Source organism: Diuraphis noxia, unplaced genomic scaffold (genome assembly GCF_037042655.1).
Source record: "Diuraphis noxia isolate RWA-SAM2 unplaced genomic scaffold, SU_Dnox_SAM2 contig0004, whole genome shotgun sequence".
NCBI classification, from domain to species: domain Eukaryota; kingdom Metazoa; phylum Arthropoda; class Insecta; order Hemiptera; family Aphididae; genus Diuraphis; species Diuraphis noxia.
The window spans coordinates 59,613,161-59,630,212 of record NW_028301714.1 but is presented as its reverse complement, the minus strand read 5'-3'; the positions used below and the strand labels follow the sequence as shown (position 1 = coordinate 59,630,212).

At 34.9% G+C, this 17,052-nt stretch overlaps 1 protein-coding gene and 2 long non-coding RNA genes across 4 annotated transcripts; 1 reads left to right on the top strand and 2 right to left on the bottom strand.

The window, feature by feature from the left end:
- Positions 1 to 722: 722 nt before the first annotated feature.
- Positions 723 to 2,582, bottom strand: LOC149056261 (uncharacterized). The gene is made up of 3 exons (XR_016191428.1): positions 2,379 to 2,582; positions 2,142 to 2,310; positions 723 to 1,178 (listed from the first exon to the last, which is right to left on the bottom strand). It is a non-coding gene; the product is annotated as an uncharacterized LOC149056261 (long non-coding RNA).
- Positions 2,583 to 2,871: 289 nt separating this feature from the next.
- On the top strand, positions 2,872 to 13,593 carry LOC107161499 (uncharacterized). The gene is made up of 3 exons (XM_015507930.2): positions 2,872 to 3,514; positions 7,457 to 7,585; positions 11,543 to 13,593. Exons 1-3 carry the CDS (start codon positions 3,394 to 3,396, stop codon positions 12,079 to 12,081), a joined length of 789 nt encoding a protein of 262 aa, XP_015363416.1. The 5' UTR covers positions 2,872 to 3,393; the 3' UTR covers positions 12,082 to 13,593.
- Positions 13,587 to 15,290, bottom strand: LOC149056260 (uncharacterized). Of its 2 annotated transcripts, none has more exons than XR_016191429.1 (3): positions 15,135 to 15,290; positions 13,955 to 14,154; positions 13,587 to 13,881 (listed from the first exon to the last, which is right to left on the bottom strand). It is a non-coding gene; the product is annotated as an uncharacterized LOC149056260 (long non-coding RNA). The 2 variants fall into 2 exon arrangements; XR_016191430.1 differs by having other exon boundaries at positions 13,972 to 14,154.
- Positions 15,291 to 17,052: the final 1,762 nt, after the last annotated feature.

Below are 17,052 nucleotides of genomic sequence, written 5' to 3'. Positions count from 1 at the left end.
TAACTTAATTTTTTTTGACTTGAAATAACTATTTATTTGATTTTTATATTATAATCGAATAATAATCGAATATTATTTTTACTCAATTATATTCGATAGTTTTATTTTACCGTCTTTATATGACTTCATATTACAGTTAGTACAATAGCTATTTTTCAATTTTCACTTTAGTTAATTATTAGTAATAATATATATAAATAATATTATTAGTTTATTTAATAGTAAAATGCAATTAATATTGAATAAAATATACTACAAATAATGGTAAAATTACTCAAACTTCAAATAACATTTTTATAATAAAAAATGATTTATGCTTCGGTCTTCGAGACAGTTTTAAATTTGTCTTACCATTCTTTTAATTAATATAACTATAACGAGAAAGCACTTCCATAAATGGTGCATGAGTATGGTACTGCAGTAAAAGAATAATTTAAAAACTAATCAATCCACAAATAAAACATTTTAGTTTTAATAAAATGTTTGTCTACATCTATAAAATTGTAACAACAAAACACTTCTATATATGGTGTATGAGTATAACATTACAATGAAAAAATAATATAAAAACTAATTAATCAACAAATATACGGTATCTGTAGGTAGGTACATATTTAATTCACCTATAACTTCAATCTTGACCTGAATAGAGTATATAGGTAGTTCAGTAGTCGTTTCGTATTGTAGAAACTAGAAATCTTTAAATATGTGTAATAGATGTATACATATTATATATTATGTTTTATTTAATTTAAATTATACATTTAAACTGAATATAATGAAATTTTTACGGTTTTCGTTAACAATATTATTATAATTTAGTTATATTAATTTTTTTAAACTGGATAATCAAATGCATAAATCAACAAATCGAAAAATATTGTAACGTTGGCGTATATAGTTACAGACTACAGCATACATTTAAAATTTTCATTTGCAGGTGTATCCCTAGTTAGCTTTATTGGATTAAAATATTTTGAAGCATACACATAAAATAATAACTCAACTGCAGTTTTGATAAAATAAGTTCATATACTAATTATACAAATTAAAAACATCAATCATGATTGATTCAATTTGCACTGTTAATAATATCAAACGATGATGAAAAACAAATAAGCAAATGATTGAACACCATTACACGATACTTTTGGAATTAATCTTGATCTTGCAGTATCCTAAACAAATACATTCATTAAATCTATAACGTTTGATGTAGAACAAAAAAAAAAAAAAAAAAAAAAAAACAAATAAATAAATAACAAATTACTAATGGGCTATTTCTATATAAAATCGTTTAAGTAGATCAGTTCAGAACGTTGGCTATATACGAATATACACTATAGGATACTATGCATATTACAATTAATATTATTATACTAATATAGTATTACTATACTGTTTAGTGTTTAGCATAATAATTGGAAGAAATATATGCAAAAATGATCTTTCTAAACTCGAAAACCGGTAATATACCTATATTCCATTATACGTTCTAACGATATTGTTTGGCCTATTTTTTTTTTTTAGCAACAGTCTAAAATTCCAAAAGATATATGGGTAGATAGAAATATATACAACTGTGGCAAATGGCACGGAAGTAAAATACTGCTCAACAGAGTGTTATTAATTTATAAAACTTCGACATCGAGATGAATAGTATACAACCAATCGGGTGGAGGGAGATAGGGATAGAGGATTCAAGTCTTCAAACACACCACAAAGCATTTTTTATCAGCTTAATATGAGGAATAATTCACCGTGAAACCGAAAGTATTTCTTTTTAATCCCTTTTTGAATCTACTACAGTAACGTCAAAATAATTAAATATTTAATGTAATATTGTACATCCGTGAGTGATTCTAACAAATTTAACCAACGTCGCAGTAAAATTGATACAAAAAAATCCAATTTAAATATTAACCCCCTCAATATAATATAAAATATATCACATTATAATATTATATACATTCGAGGTGTGTGCGTTATGAACCCTGAAAATGTCCTCACCCGCGGCTATATTTGTAGGTAGGTACTAGGTATGTATATTTTATATAACGTTATAGGATGTAAAATATTTTTAAAAACCAAGTCACTTTAAGGGTGAACGATGATGGAAAAAATAATTATTAAATATTCACTCTGTATATTATGATGTGAAACTTCTTGGATGTGCGTAGGGTAGGTCGGCAGGTGTAAACGATAAAGGTATGTTTTTAGGCTATCGTAAATCGCAAGCGCGTTTCTCCAGTTTCCAATGAGCCGCCACGTGCGGTATACAAATCTTGGTTACCACCGGTAGGCGACCACCTAAATAATACACATTAGTTTACCGCAAAAAACATAATATTTTTCATATTATCATTAATATTGCTTACCCGTACATTGACAACGAAAATAACGTCAACCACAACGAACGTACCTAATAAATAATATTATATTGCAAGTTATTATCGGTAAGATTTCAAATATTATTATACCATAATATGAATATTTTACCGCACGCGTCACTGTCTCCACGACGGAGGTATAGGTACGCCGCCGCGCGGTAATTACCACGTGGTACGCGTACGCGCGCCGACTGTAGTAGTGCTTGGCAGTTGGCACGTCGTCGTCGTCCCGGGTTTTCGACTGGCTTATCTGTTTAATTTGTTCGTACGCCGCCGCTACCCTCCTGATCAACGTGGGCGCGCGCGCGTAAGCCGTACTGAATACGCGTGTACAACCCGCCGCAGCCGCCGCCGCCGAGATAATACACGCGCGCACCTTTCCCCGCGGTTCGTCGCCGCCGCCGTCTGGTAATACAATATATAAGATCCGTTACGCGCATTCACTCGTCTCATAGGAACGACAAGTGCCCGCCGGCAAAACAGTTCTGTTCGTACGCCATAAACATAGTATATAGATAATATATAACGTTTGCGTTTTTCAAGTTAGTTTGGGTCGAGTTCGAAATCGAAACAACCGTTCATTTTGAATAAAAATTTGAGCAATTTTTTTTGTCGTAATTTTCCGTGGACGACGCGCACTCGCAAGCGCCCGAAGTGATTTTTTTTTCGTCGTAACAATAACAATATTGTAACCACGGTTCATACTGATTACTGATACTGTATAATATACGTACGTGTGTGTCGACGACGATTATCACACACATACGCGCACGCAGTGCAGCTCACGACGGACGCACGCACACACGCGGGCGCGCTCCGCGTACTATAGCACCGGCCGTAACGACTACTGCTGCTGCCGCTGCACTGCGACTACGACTACAACTGTTGCTGTACAGTACAAGCCGACACACTGGTGGTGCGACGACATTCGCTCGCCGGTAACGACCATCAGCGGGCATCAGCCGCAGCCGCCCACCTCCGCCGACGATCAGCCCGTCCGAACATGACGTCGCCATCAGCAGCTTCCAGCGCGCGCTGTTACGTGCCCAGATCCGTGATCGTGGCCGTCGCCGCCGCACTGGCGTCGTGCACCGACGCCGCCACAGTGATGACCAGAATGAAAGGTGAGACTCGTTTTTCGATCATCATTTTTCGTACGTCCGTCCGCGTCCTACCTCAACACGTGTTCGTCCGCCGCGACCGGTACGAAAAAAAAATAGGCATAATACTGTATGCCTATTTATTTTTATAATATATAGGTACTTGTGAATTATAATAGGGAGTTACGTAGATACCTATGAAGTTATTGGCTGTACCATTATTCTGTCTTGCTCACCCCGATCGCCACTCGCGGGTCAGTCTTTGCTTGGACAACAACAAATATATTATTATGTGCGATTTCACGAAAACGATAGTAATTGTAAAGGGCTATTACTACGAGTAATTGCATCATATTTTAAATAAATAAAAAAATTCATTAAAAAAAAAAAAAAAAAATGTTTTTTCACACGTCTATCGCCATATTAGTGGACGACATATCAATTTACCTTGGACGATCCAAGTATACGTTCAAGCCGTTATCTGCAGTATCGGCGTATATTCTTAAACTGTACGTGACCGTAGAAGCGTTTTTAGAGTTTGAGACAGTCACTACTGTCTTCGTCGTTTTGATAGTACACAACAGTATAGTAATATTAAACATTACTAAACACGTTATAGGTACGGTCGTCGGCGGTAAAATATTTATAATATTATCAAATAATACGTTATTCGCGTATCAGTCATATTATATTATTATGGCCGACCGGCGCTCGCATCGATAAGAATAATATTATTATCGCCGAATTGAATCGCACGCGTACGGAGAGTTCTTCTGGTAAGCCGAGTGGGCTTGCGTAGACAGTACCTAGTCCGGTTACACGCGTATAAAATTATTATGTTGCAACGATAAAGCGTACCTGTGTACGTGCATTTACAACCGATCGTCGACGGTGGTCACTTTCGCGTAAAATTTTACCGTTTGCCCTAAATCCGAGACGTGTTAATTTTTTTTCGACCGCCACGTATGTGGAGTATGGTGTTTTTTGCCATAACGACAATGGTATGGATATAAATGGGACAAACTACCTTTAATCCAAATCGAACAAAATTTTTTGCCAAGCCCCCTCTCACCCCCACTGACAATTGCAGTAGAGTTGGCGGCAGATTTGGTCCCATTTATCAGTGTTGTTCGTAAAGGTCATAATATTATTCTCATCTCGTCATCGCACATTAATAATATTATATTTTGTTCGAAAAATAAAACAATTACAGCTATACGATAAGAGAACTATACTATTATTATTTTCGCTTCTCGTTGTCAATTAAGCTTTATAACATACGTGCCGAACACACGAGCCTATAATAATACATCGCAGTAGAACAATAACAATAATTGATGCGACACATGTGGCAAACACACAAGCTGGCTATTAAAATTGTGGCAAAAAAAAAAAAAAATGAACACGCTACGACCGCACGAAAACAACCAAACTTTGTAATACCTATACGTCAGCACGAGCGATCGGACGGCGATGGTGCGACATATATTATTACAATATTATAATACTATATTATCGTCAATAGACAATAACTACTATTTTTTTTTGGTGGTGGCACGATCGCGTAAAAAACACGTTGGCTTGTACACTTTGTATGAACGAAAACAACTCTACTACGACATATGATATTGGGAATAACAACAAACAGCATTATTATTGTTATAAATTATAATTATTATTACCTCCCGTGCTTTTGTTTTGTTTTGTTTTTTGTTCTTCAAACAATCAGCGCGGTAGTCGCGTATTACATTATGAGCCCGTATAGTGCATTGGCGCCGCCGTTCGCACGTGTAACGAGGACGACAAGCGTGCGATTGCTATTCGGCCTATATAATATAATTATTTATTATAACGCATGATATACGACTTACGATAATATTATTATTATTTATTCGTGGTGTTATCAGCTATGCGTTTCGAAATCGGTGAGAAAAATTTAACCGAAATCACTCTCCGTCGATCGGCGACGAACTGTTTTATTATTATTATTCCGCGCTCGTTTATGGATCGTCGGGAAGGTGTAAGTTTTGTTGGTACTTCCGGTCGTCGTGTTGACGTGTTGTACGTGATAATAATATCATTATGCGATGTAACTAAGTTATATTATAGAGCTAATACGCCAATACAAGTGTAACACTACTGCACTTTGTTCGAAGAATCGCGTGGTCGCGACATAATAGTAATAATAATAATAATAATAATAATATTACAACGCGGTTGGTGTACGTGCGAGAAAACGAGTTCCGCTTACCCACATCTCGCGCGGTTTGCTACTGAGTGTGTGTGCGTGCGTGCTTACTTGCTTGGTTAGGTTACTCAGCCGAAATCTTCGTTTCTCCATAATAATATTATTATTATCATTTATCATCATTCAGTTTTAAACCGTTCCCTTTTCGTAAAATAATGATTGCGACATAACATTATGATGATATCGTTGTTGTCGTCATCCGTCTGGCGTACCAGTACCATGTGCTTAAAAGTTCCAACATCGTTCACCCTCGTGCCCCATTTATATACGTGGTGCTCGAGCGTCTACGATTTCCAAACGAAACTACCGAGATGATCATAATGTTGACTATAATTTTTTGCTCGATTTCCGTTCGATTAATAGGCACAATACAACGACGCTGATCGAATATTCTCGGCATCTCATGCCCCGCCGATGGCCCGATTTGTAGACATGTAGTATTATTATTTTCACATCGAGCATGTCTTCGTTTATAATAAACTAATACTATAATACACGGGCAATGTACGGACCATAATACCTATTATAACATGTACGGAATGCTTGCTTACCCATCGTGTGTGTATAATGTATAGATCGGTAACGGAATTTCTCGGTTAGGAGAGGCGAAAAACAATCTCATCTACGAAACGAAAAAGTTCCCCTCACACTCACTCTCTCACACTCTCTCTCTCTCTCTTCTCATAATATCTCTCTTTCTCACACACACACTTTTCCTCTCTTTTGTGTCCTCCATAGCTAGGTCGTCGTACCCCTCTCCTTACCCTCGACCAATCCTAATAGACGACGGACAACGCACGTGTCAGCACACGCTGTAATAATATTTTCATGATTGTGAATTAATATTTAACGAAGGGAACAGCTAATACGATATTATCACTGAGATGACTCCATTTTAACAATCCTAATCATAAACATTGAAGTGTGTCGAAATGTGCGGGCTCGACGTCGGAAACAACAACAAAAATCGCTCTTTTTATCGGCGATGGCGTAAAAACGACGCGTCGAGGTCGTCGCATAAACAAACTGCGCGTAGTGTTGTATTGTAGCCGTGCCATATGATGATGATAATATTATTATTGCGCCCAAACCGATCGTGGTCGCAAAAACAATAAATTAATATTATTTTCCAATAAACGGTTCGTTGGCGATACGAGAAACGTGACTGTTGTTGTTGTTATTATTATTCACACCATCGCTGTTGTATTATTATTTATTAAATTTATTTATTACAATATTTATTTACGATATTTATGTTTTTTGTCGTAGATCCCGATCCCGAGCCGGACAAAACGACGCGTACACGCATTCGTCGGTCGCGCGCGCGCACTCGAGGTCGGCGACCTTTGCGAATGATTCACAATAACCGTGATGAACCCCTCTCGCCCCCCCCCCCCCTTCACCGAATCACAGCTGATGTTCAAATAATAATAAAATATCATATCATAGGTATAGCGGTATCTTATAATTTTCGATTGATGTAATAATATAATATTAATAAACAATTATAGTTAAACTATGACGTTTCTGATATTCAACATACCTAATATTAGTAATATTATGTTATTGTTGCGTATCGTGCTATTATAAACATTAAATATTGTTTGTTTTCCGCGTTGACGACGTAACCGTCGTAATCATAATAATATATAATGTGACGTATACTCACGTGCATCGATCGGTTTTACTAAATCGTCGACATTTTTTCTTGTTCGCAGACACTTCGATGTTCAGGTCCAAAGGAGCCATTGACGTGGACGGAAATGCCCCAGCGACAGCCATCAAAAACAACGCCGAAACGTACAACTTTAACGCTCAAAACTACACAAATTCCGCCAACATTACCGGTAAGCATCATCGCGATACGATTATTGTGTAATTGAAGTCTGTATAGGCGGGTGGGCTCGCACTTAGGGCAAAACGGGTGGCGGGAAGAGGGTGAATAAATTAATTTCGGGAATTTTTTCGTGAATATCGTGCGGTGACAACAGTAATCGATTGGAGGTGTTATCCCACCCCTTTGCCTGTCATAAGTCGTTTGATTTCCGCGACATCGTTGTAATTGATTCGGTTGAGAATTGTTACGTTATGCATGGGTATAATGGGTATATATAGTGAACATCGTTTGCACCGATTCCGTGTTATTTCGTTGATTCTCTCTCTTGGAATATCTCTGATATTTACCACGTCATGACGTTTAATATATTATTTATATATTATATATATATATATATATAGACACGTCGTTTTTATTCGATAATTTATGTTTTTGTCTTAAACGCCAAACGGTCTCTAGCCAAATCGTTTGCCTATTAAATAAACCACCTCCTCGGAACGAAATAATAAACAACGGTCAACAAGTGTCAAGCAGCTATCTTACACACACACAAATATACACATGAATGAGTCGCGCGAGGTTTGCGAGCATACCACGTGCCGAAGTCGCGTGTATACAATAACGGCGGAGAATTTTCCTAATTACTTTTTCCGTAGTGAGTACTGTTATTTCTATTACGCCTTTCTACGAAATTATTTTAATGTAATTTATTAACTCTTTTATAACGACGGTCATTTATCGTTAATAATAATAATAATTATTATAACATACATTTTTTTTGGCCTTTAAATCTGACGCAAGTAATAATAACAATTGCCTACACAGTTACTAGGTACACGTTTATTTCATATTACGTTTTTGAAAGAAATAAGTTAATAACTTTAATTGTTATTATGAGTGTGTACCGCGGGTTTACCGGCATGTTTTACTAGTGTCAATAATACCTTTGAGATCGCATGGCATGTGATTTGCGGTGTATCTATATCATTATGATTTATGACAATAATAGTGACGCGCGTGCCATCTGATAATAACAAGGTGACGGTAGTAGGTTTTTTTTGTTCGCAACATACGCAGATTGGTTGACATTTCGCTATAATAATATGTACTTATGTTATTATACCATACATATTATAAATATTTTAATATTTATATCATAACATTATAATTATTACTTATCATATAATAAACCATTCCTAGCCTATGTTGGCTATCTACATCTATTGATACTTACAGAATGGTGTTTTTCGGTTATTCTAACACGATAATAATTAATGCATAGCTAGACTTAATATGCGTACATATTTGTCATGAATTAGATATTTTTGTTTTTTTTTTTTTTAAACGTCGAATTATTTAAATATTTATGTGTCACCCTGTGGACAATTATAATTAGAAATAGAATTGTTCGCAAACATAATTATTAATTATAATATAAGTATACGTTTCCAAAATGTAAAAACAAAATTAACCAATACTCTTGACTCTTGTATATATCTATACTAAACTTAATTTTACTTTATATTACAAATATATGGGCATTACGGTTTCTTATGTACATGTTAAAGTCGAGTTTCATATTCTCGTATTTAGTAAAAAATTACTCTACACTAAAATACCGTTAAAAGCCGAAACACGAAAAATAGTCATTATTTTACGGGCGTTTCTACATATTATTACTATATTAAATCATACAATTGCCATCGATACTGCAATAATATTTAATCCTCTCATTTCGAGTGTTCAATATCGCCCATCTTATCGTCTCGAGATATTATATTATTATACGTATTTATTATAAAATATTATTTGGGTACTATCTGCATAATTTTACTGTTTGTAACATTATAGTCGTTTCATCTATCTAATCTGTTCGCGATGGATAATAATTTTTGTAAAGACTTTAATCCTCTTTGCAAATTTTCGCCAATAAAATCATAAACAAATACTACGTCATCCATAAGTATTCTGCACTCGAACGACTATTATTTTTATTGCTGACCAATATTATATCACCTTAAGTATTAAACATCGCGTTATCGTGCGCACACGTCGAGTGTCTGCGGATTTAAAAACATAAAATAATAATTGCGTTCGGATGTTTCGAGATTTATTCGTGAATTATTTTTTTATTTCGTCGCTGCAGTCCAATTCTAATAAAATCGAACGATGTAATGTTTCACATTTACAAGGGCATCCGGAGAACCAGACAAGCGGCGGCGTGGCTAATATGTAGATTGTAGGTAAACACATTTTGCCAGGTGTGGTGCAAAAATAATAGCCATTAGGCAGGTTTTAAAAATTTCCAAGACCACTTAATACCAACGTAATAATATTATATTCGAACTCTGAGAGAGGTTTATTAGGTAGGTATATAGTATTATAACCTATATGTCGCGTTATAATACGCGTTCCCATTATTGTAATCGACTGCAGCAGATTATTGCGAAATTCATTTGCTTTTCTATAATGCGACAGTTGGACAAAATAAAAATATTATGTTTATAATATTCTTAAACATTTTACGCAGAGTCCTGCTGTAAGATTGCGTTTTGTTTCCGCACGTTCAACCCCTATCTGTATATTATATTTACGTAAACCGGCATTTCCTGTAGACAACTTTGTTTTACTTAAATAATCTATTTTTTTTCGGCTATTAGCAAGTAATGATATAATGTTTGTATATATATTATAAATTAATTACAACAAGATAGGTACCATAGACGTGTTTTATTAGTTATTACCATATTTGATAGTTTTTTAATTACGTGTCATGACGAAACATTTATTGGTTTTTGATAATAAATTGTTAATACGTACAAAACATATATGTAAATATTACGGTAAACTGTAATATAAGTCTATTAAATGTAATTTATTATATTTAGGAGTGCGTCTAATCGACAATAATATTTTAAATCCTGGAGTCGTAAAATTATGAGACCGAATTTATAGTAAAATTTATACTTCATAGTTAATTTTTTCGACTACGATTACACTTTCATCATTATCGTTTCACGCATCTGCAGCAATATGATATTATTATTACTATAGTACACAATATAGGTATATATTTGAAATATATATCTTAATTCTTAATCCGCATTTATGACTGCACATCACGCACTGCCGCGACAAACGACAAATAATACGGTCATTGCGTAATTCTTAACGAGCAACAACAAAATATACAAATCATTATATATACGAACGGTATACACTGTAATATAGTATATACCTACTTCAATGTAAAATATCTGAAGGATTATGAAAATATATAGAACGTAGAATAATCGATACGTAAAGCCAAAAAGTCAAATTCCGTCGTAAAATAAAATAATGACGTCATCAGAGAAATCTAGACTGAACCGGAAAGTCGGAAATACATTATGATATTAATATATTGTAAACAGTCTATTATACACATAATATACATTTATATATTATACATAATAGTTTTTTGATTAATATTATTGGTTCTTGTTTGGAAAATGGACTTTAAAGTGAGTACAGTAGGTGCAAAATTGATCATATTGCTTCTTCCTTCTCCCTTCCACTACCACTGAAACGACCAACTTTTTTGTATAATATGCACAATATATAACGACAAAATCGGGTATTTTGCCTCTCGTGATAATTCTACATCTGATTTTTTTGTAATACTGCTTATAAAATGTAATTGGCTCTCAAATTACTCCAATCGATTTCAATCATCATAAAATATTATAGTATATGTTATCAAAACCGGCGTCGTTACGAAATCGCTATGGGTTCATACAATTTATTTTACCTAGTAGATATCAACCTACTTATAATATATCGTGTTATAAATTATTAGTAATGGTCGATGGAGGCAGGAGGGGGTAAAAAAATCGCCTGATTACTTTGAATAAATCTGAAAAAGATAATATTATAGGTAATATAACTGACAATTTAATAATTATTTTTTATTTTTTTTTTTGAACAGATACGGAAGACGATGAAAGTACGTCCGGTGCAGTGGGTGACGAGGAAGCGCTGTCCGCCGTGTGGTACCTAGCCGCGTTTGGCGGCCTGGTGCTCTTCTTCTTCGTGGTCACGTGCTCTGAACTTTTCTTCGGCAATCCCATCTACACGCGTCGCCCCGTTGAACTTCCGCACGCCGGGTACCTGCGCCGTCACGTGTACGGCATCCGGAACCACGGACAGCACTACGGCGGCAACTACAAGCCCGAGACGCCACCCCCACCATACCACCTGTTCGCTCCACCCAGCTATGACGATACCGTTAAGGGCGGGTTCGGACAGGTGCTGCAGCAACAACAGCAACAACAGCAGTACCACCACCGCGTTCCTGGCAAGAAGCTCGCCAACGTGTATGTGGTGCCCGTGCACGCGGCCACGACCGCCGCTACCGGTGCTACCACCTACGCTGCCGGCGCCACCACCTGCGCCACGTGCACCACGAACGCCGTGGCCGACGCCAAGCTGTTGGCCGCCGTGTTGCCACAGACGAAATTCAAATAATCGTCGTGGCCGCCACCGACACTATATTATACCTTCACATTTCCCATTCCAACATCATTCGTCCCCTCGTCACGTCATCGGTCCACCACTGGATTTTTACCCCTTCGCGGACGGACCGGGACGGAAGGCGACGACGACGACGACGACAACGACGACGGCTACCACGACAAACTACTATTTTTTTTTTTTTTTTGTGTGTCGCACAAAAGAAGACGACGCGAGCGCCAATATAGTAATGTAATAATCAAAAACAATTATTAGTGTATAATATCGATCGTATGATATTATTTCTCAAACACTTTCTCTCTCTCACACACTCTGCCGTCGTGTCGTACACAGGCGCGTTCTTTGATCTCATTTTTATACATATAATGTACATATTCAAACGTTATTTTTATACACGATCACACACACACGCGCGCGCGCGCGTGCGCTCACTACCTTTTATGTGTGTTAATCTTATAAACACGGTTACATAACATTACGATAAACGCGTTATAATGTTATTACTATTAATATTGTTCGTATACGCGTGTAGTGTAATATCATGTTGGTTCGGACAAAATTGTTAATTGTTCCAATATACGATATCAATAAATATTATTGTGTTTATATAATTTAATATTATTCGTACAATTCTGAGTACTTTCCAAAAGTTTTTATAAATTATTTATTATTATTATTGATGTATGTGTGTGTGTGTGATTTTTTTATATTATATTATATACATAATTATTCATTATTTTATTTATACATATACATATACATATATGTAATATACATAATATGATATTTAATTTTATGTATACACCACGCTTAGTATATGATATTAACGTCGAGACCATGAACATATTATATATTGACACAATGTATCATATTGTCATTATGATTATTTTATTTATCGCGTACGACGCGACCACGCGAGTCGGTCTGAACGCAGTGGCGGTCCGTTCGCTACTAATGTGATGAAGGCGCGCGGGGACAACACGTCGTCTACTATGCCGCGCAGTCGAGTCCCCGCGGTGCCGCTGCCACCGGACAACACGTCCGACGCGGCGGCTAGCGATCCACGCCGGACACGATCGACGAGACAGCTGCTAGCGTGTCCCGTGCCCTATCGTTGTCCGGCGTACGTGCAGCCTCGCACATCGTCACTGACCAACTACGCGTTTCCACTATCTTTATATCATAATATAATATTATGTATGTACACAATATAATATGTTTTATTGTTGCATATTTTATATATTGTAAGCAAGGTATCAAGTCACACAACTCGAATGAATATCATTAATTGTTCCCGATGTTCTCGTTTCTGCGAGATTTTGATATTGTGACCTACGTGTTTTTTTATGTATCCATCAACGTATACCGTGTACGTATGATTGTTTTTTTTAACCTATTTTTAATTTACGTGTTGAACGTAGCCTATATTAGGCGATTTCTTTTCTTTCTTTTTATATATAATTTATTTAATAAACACTGTTACCAAACACATTTTTATCTAAATAAGTTTTGTTTTTATTTATCATACCTATATAATATGATTGTATTATTTGTATTCCAATCATAATAAACATTAAAAAGAGTTGAACTGACAGAAACCACGAATGTCAGAACAGACATTGTAAACAGCACGTCATACACAAAGCATTGATAATGATTTGAGACTGTATATAGTGGTGTGATTTGTTGATTTCTGGTTTTACTTGATATACTTGCAGTGTGCGGGGGCCTGCTGCGGAAACACAGTTGGAAGCCTGGTCGATATTTTGTGTGTGTCGTAGTTTTCATAGCCACCTGCAGTATTCAATATTGATCATATACGAATTGATTTTATTCACTGTATATAAATTCAGATTTTTGTTACTACCTAAGGACTGTCATTACCCGACTTTGCAGACGTGATACGCTCAGAATTTTTGAATTTCAAAACTTTTTGAATTTCCATTTTATCGCCAAAAATTTTGGGGATTCTCACTTCATCACCCTCTGGGAGGGAAAAATTCGCTTTCCAACGCTTCAACCGTTATAGAAAACAAAACTTTTGGTCCAGATTTGTCAAAAAATTTCCTGGAGACGTACTTAATTGTATAGTTTATGCCTTTAAAAATCTCGGTACATACTCATTTTATACATCTTATAATATAATACTCTGATCAAGTTAAGAAACTTAGTCTAAGAAACGTAGTCAGCAGCTGACTTTTGCGTATATGGGCTTTAAAATGGGGTAAAACTGGAACACTATCCATTTATGCACGTATTATACATATGAATGTGAAAAATATCGTCACTGCTAACAAAGACGCAGCGTTCAATAATTAAGTTTGAGGGTCTAAACATTTAAGGGGAAGGGAAAGCAAAACGTCTAAATGCGAAGCATTTGGATGAATCGGAATGAAATTTAAGATTTTCGCTACTTCCAATTAATGTTTGACTATCATCGTCATCAGGCAGGACCGTCCAGAAGATGAAAATTACGAGGAGGTTGGAGAGGTGAAACGTCTAAAAAATGCAACTACAACATTTCTACTATGAATAATGTATTTCTTATATGTATATATATTCCGAAATCAGATATGGTTACCTGTACCTTTCATAATATTATGTAGTTGCATATCATAATTATAATAGGTACGTACTTATTTTGAATTTGGCTAATTTAATTATTTTAAAAAGAATACGATAAGTACAAAAGAGTATACTGATACCAATACATGGGCGCCCATTGGGGGGGGGGGATCGGGTTCTTGCCCCCCTGGACAAAAAATAATATGAATCGCTTGTGTATGATTAGCCTTCATCGTGAGAGAGTGAACATAAACAAGGATATTTCCATTCAGGATTTCATTAATTATATGTATGATTGGAATAAAAAGAAGAAATTTACAGTTCTTATTTACCGATACGGAATAATATATTAGATTAGATTATTAGATTTTCTATTTTTTTCTATACTAATTTAAACGTTTTTTAATATGTGAAAATAACATTAAATCTTTACTATCTTACATTTGAGATTTTATTTATTTTGACCCTCCTTAAAATTTTACCTGTGCGCGGCCACCGCCCATGTGCCAATATAAAAAATATTTTATAAATATTGAGTTCCACTCGAATTGTGAAAAAAAAAGAAATAATGAAACAAATGTTATGAATGTTATGAATGTTATGATGTACAATTATAATTATTAATATTATATTGCATATTACCTACTACTGCGGCTTGTAACGAACTAACGAGTTGTGTATTGTATTATGTATATATATATATATAGCTACCAGGCACTTGCTGAGGTTTCGCAAACATTCTAGAATTTTCATAATTTTTGCGTCATTGTTGTACTTCACTATACGAGTCTGTAACATCGTACAACACTAAGTATGCTATATACATACCACTTGTTATAAAAGTCAACTCATAAGATGCAAGTGTGTTTTCGCGAGTCGCAAGTGTGTGAGATTAGATTATCGTTATTATTTTCGTTTTATATTATCGTTAGATACTTATTACTGTCATACTCGACGTAACAAATGTGTCATTGTATCGAAAGAAAACTGTATTTGCCCAGATATAACAATATATTAATACACTTATAATTAAATACGCGACGTGCCAGCGTATTGTGTATTTTATCATTATTTGTATTATAAATATTAATTAATAATAAATGTTTATCCCATCAAACAAATTGATATTACCATATAATAATTATAATAATATTCAAAGAAAAGATTATGAGTCTTCTCAAAAGCCAATGGCTGTGTAATATGCAAAAGGAGCGAATTCTACCAAGTATTATATAGTTATAAATTTATAAAAATATATAATATATATTATAACAGGCGCAATTAGGGGGCTTAGGAGTATTAACACTATTAACATACCAAATTTTAAGATTAGCACCCTAAAATAATAATGTTCGTGTTAATATATTAAAAACTCATTCTTACAAAAAAAAAAAAAAATATAGAACTAAAATAAGAAATAGCATAGCTTAAGCACCCTTAGTTTTTTTTTTATTGAAATTGCGCATAATATGTGTTTGACTGTAATACTGTACTAAGTTAATAAGAAAACAAGTTGATTTAAGTTAACATATTCAACATATTAAAATAAAGTAAATTTTTTATATCAATTGATATTTTCGAAATTATCTATTTACATTTGAATCGTGACTATAACAAATTTAAACTAACTTATATTGAGGTCATTGTAGCCCAATTTTACGTTCTCATTTTAGAAACAATTAATCATATTATATTATTATAAATGAACACTTTAATGCTGTTCATATAGGTACGTGTTATGTTTATATGGAATAAACCAATACATGCAGTATAGACAGCATCACACTCCGAGAAGTCCGAGAAAGTCCATAGACCTAATTTATAGGATGAGGGAATACAACTAAAGATTTAATTTAATTTAAACTCGGTGTTACTAAATATATCATTATTCGTTACCTTTAAATTAAAATATATTTTATCTTATTAGCATATCTTAAGTCATACCCGCCGGTGTTGTCTTTGTCTTCCTAAAACCGTTTCAACTCTATGCATATTCTCCTGTTTAATATAGGAATACAATATTGTCAAAAGTATTGTTAATGAAGAGTAAAGATATTATTGGACAATTTTCTGAATATAATAGCTAGGGCATTTTATATATTTACAATAATTGTATTTTGCTATATTTTATAGAGAACCCAATGAGTATAGCCCTAAGCCCGTTACAAAGTGGATCGGGGAAGTGAATCAGAACAGCATAGCCGAGATATGCGCGTGATTGGGAATAGAACTGGTTGGCTGCAGGTGATGCAACAATTCATCGAAGAAGTGATGGTTATAATAAGAGCAAGTAGAAATTGGAGTAGAAAAGGGCCGAATTCCAAAGTCAAAAGAGTACACCCTGTCTGCCTTTGTAAGTTTTTGTGCTCTCGCCTCTATACATACTTTGTTGATCATAAA

Excerpts from the sequence above, each read along its gene's own strand:
- LOC107161499 (XM_015507930.2), top strand. The coding sequence starts at position 3,394 with ATGACGTCGCCATCAGCAGCTTCCAGCGCGCGCTGTTACGTGCCCAGA. Across the intron at positions 3,515-7,456 it reads AGTGATGACCAGAATGAAAG|ACACTTCGATGTTCAGGTCC; the intron begins GTGAGACTCGTT and ends TCTTGTTCGCAG. Across the intron at positions 7,586-11,542 it reads AAATTCCGCCAACATTACCG|ATACGGAAGACGATGAAAGT; the intron begins GTAAGCATCATC and ends TTTTTTGAACAG.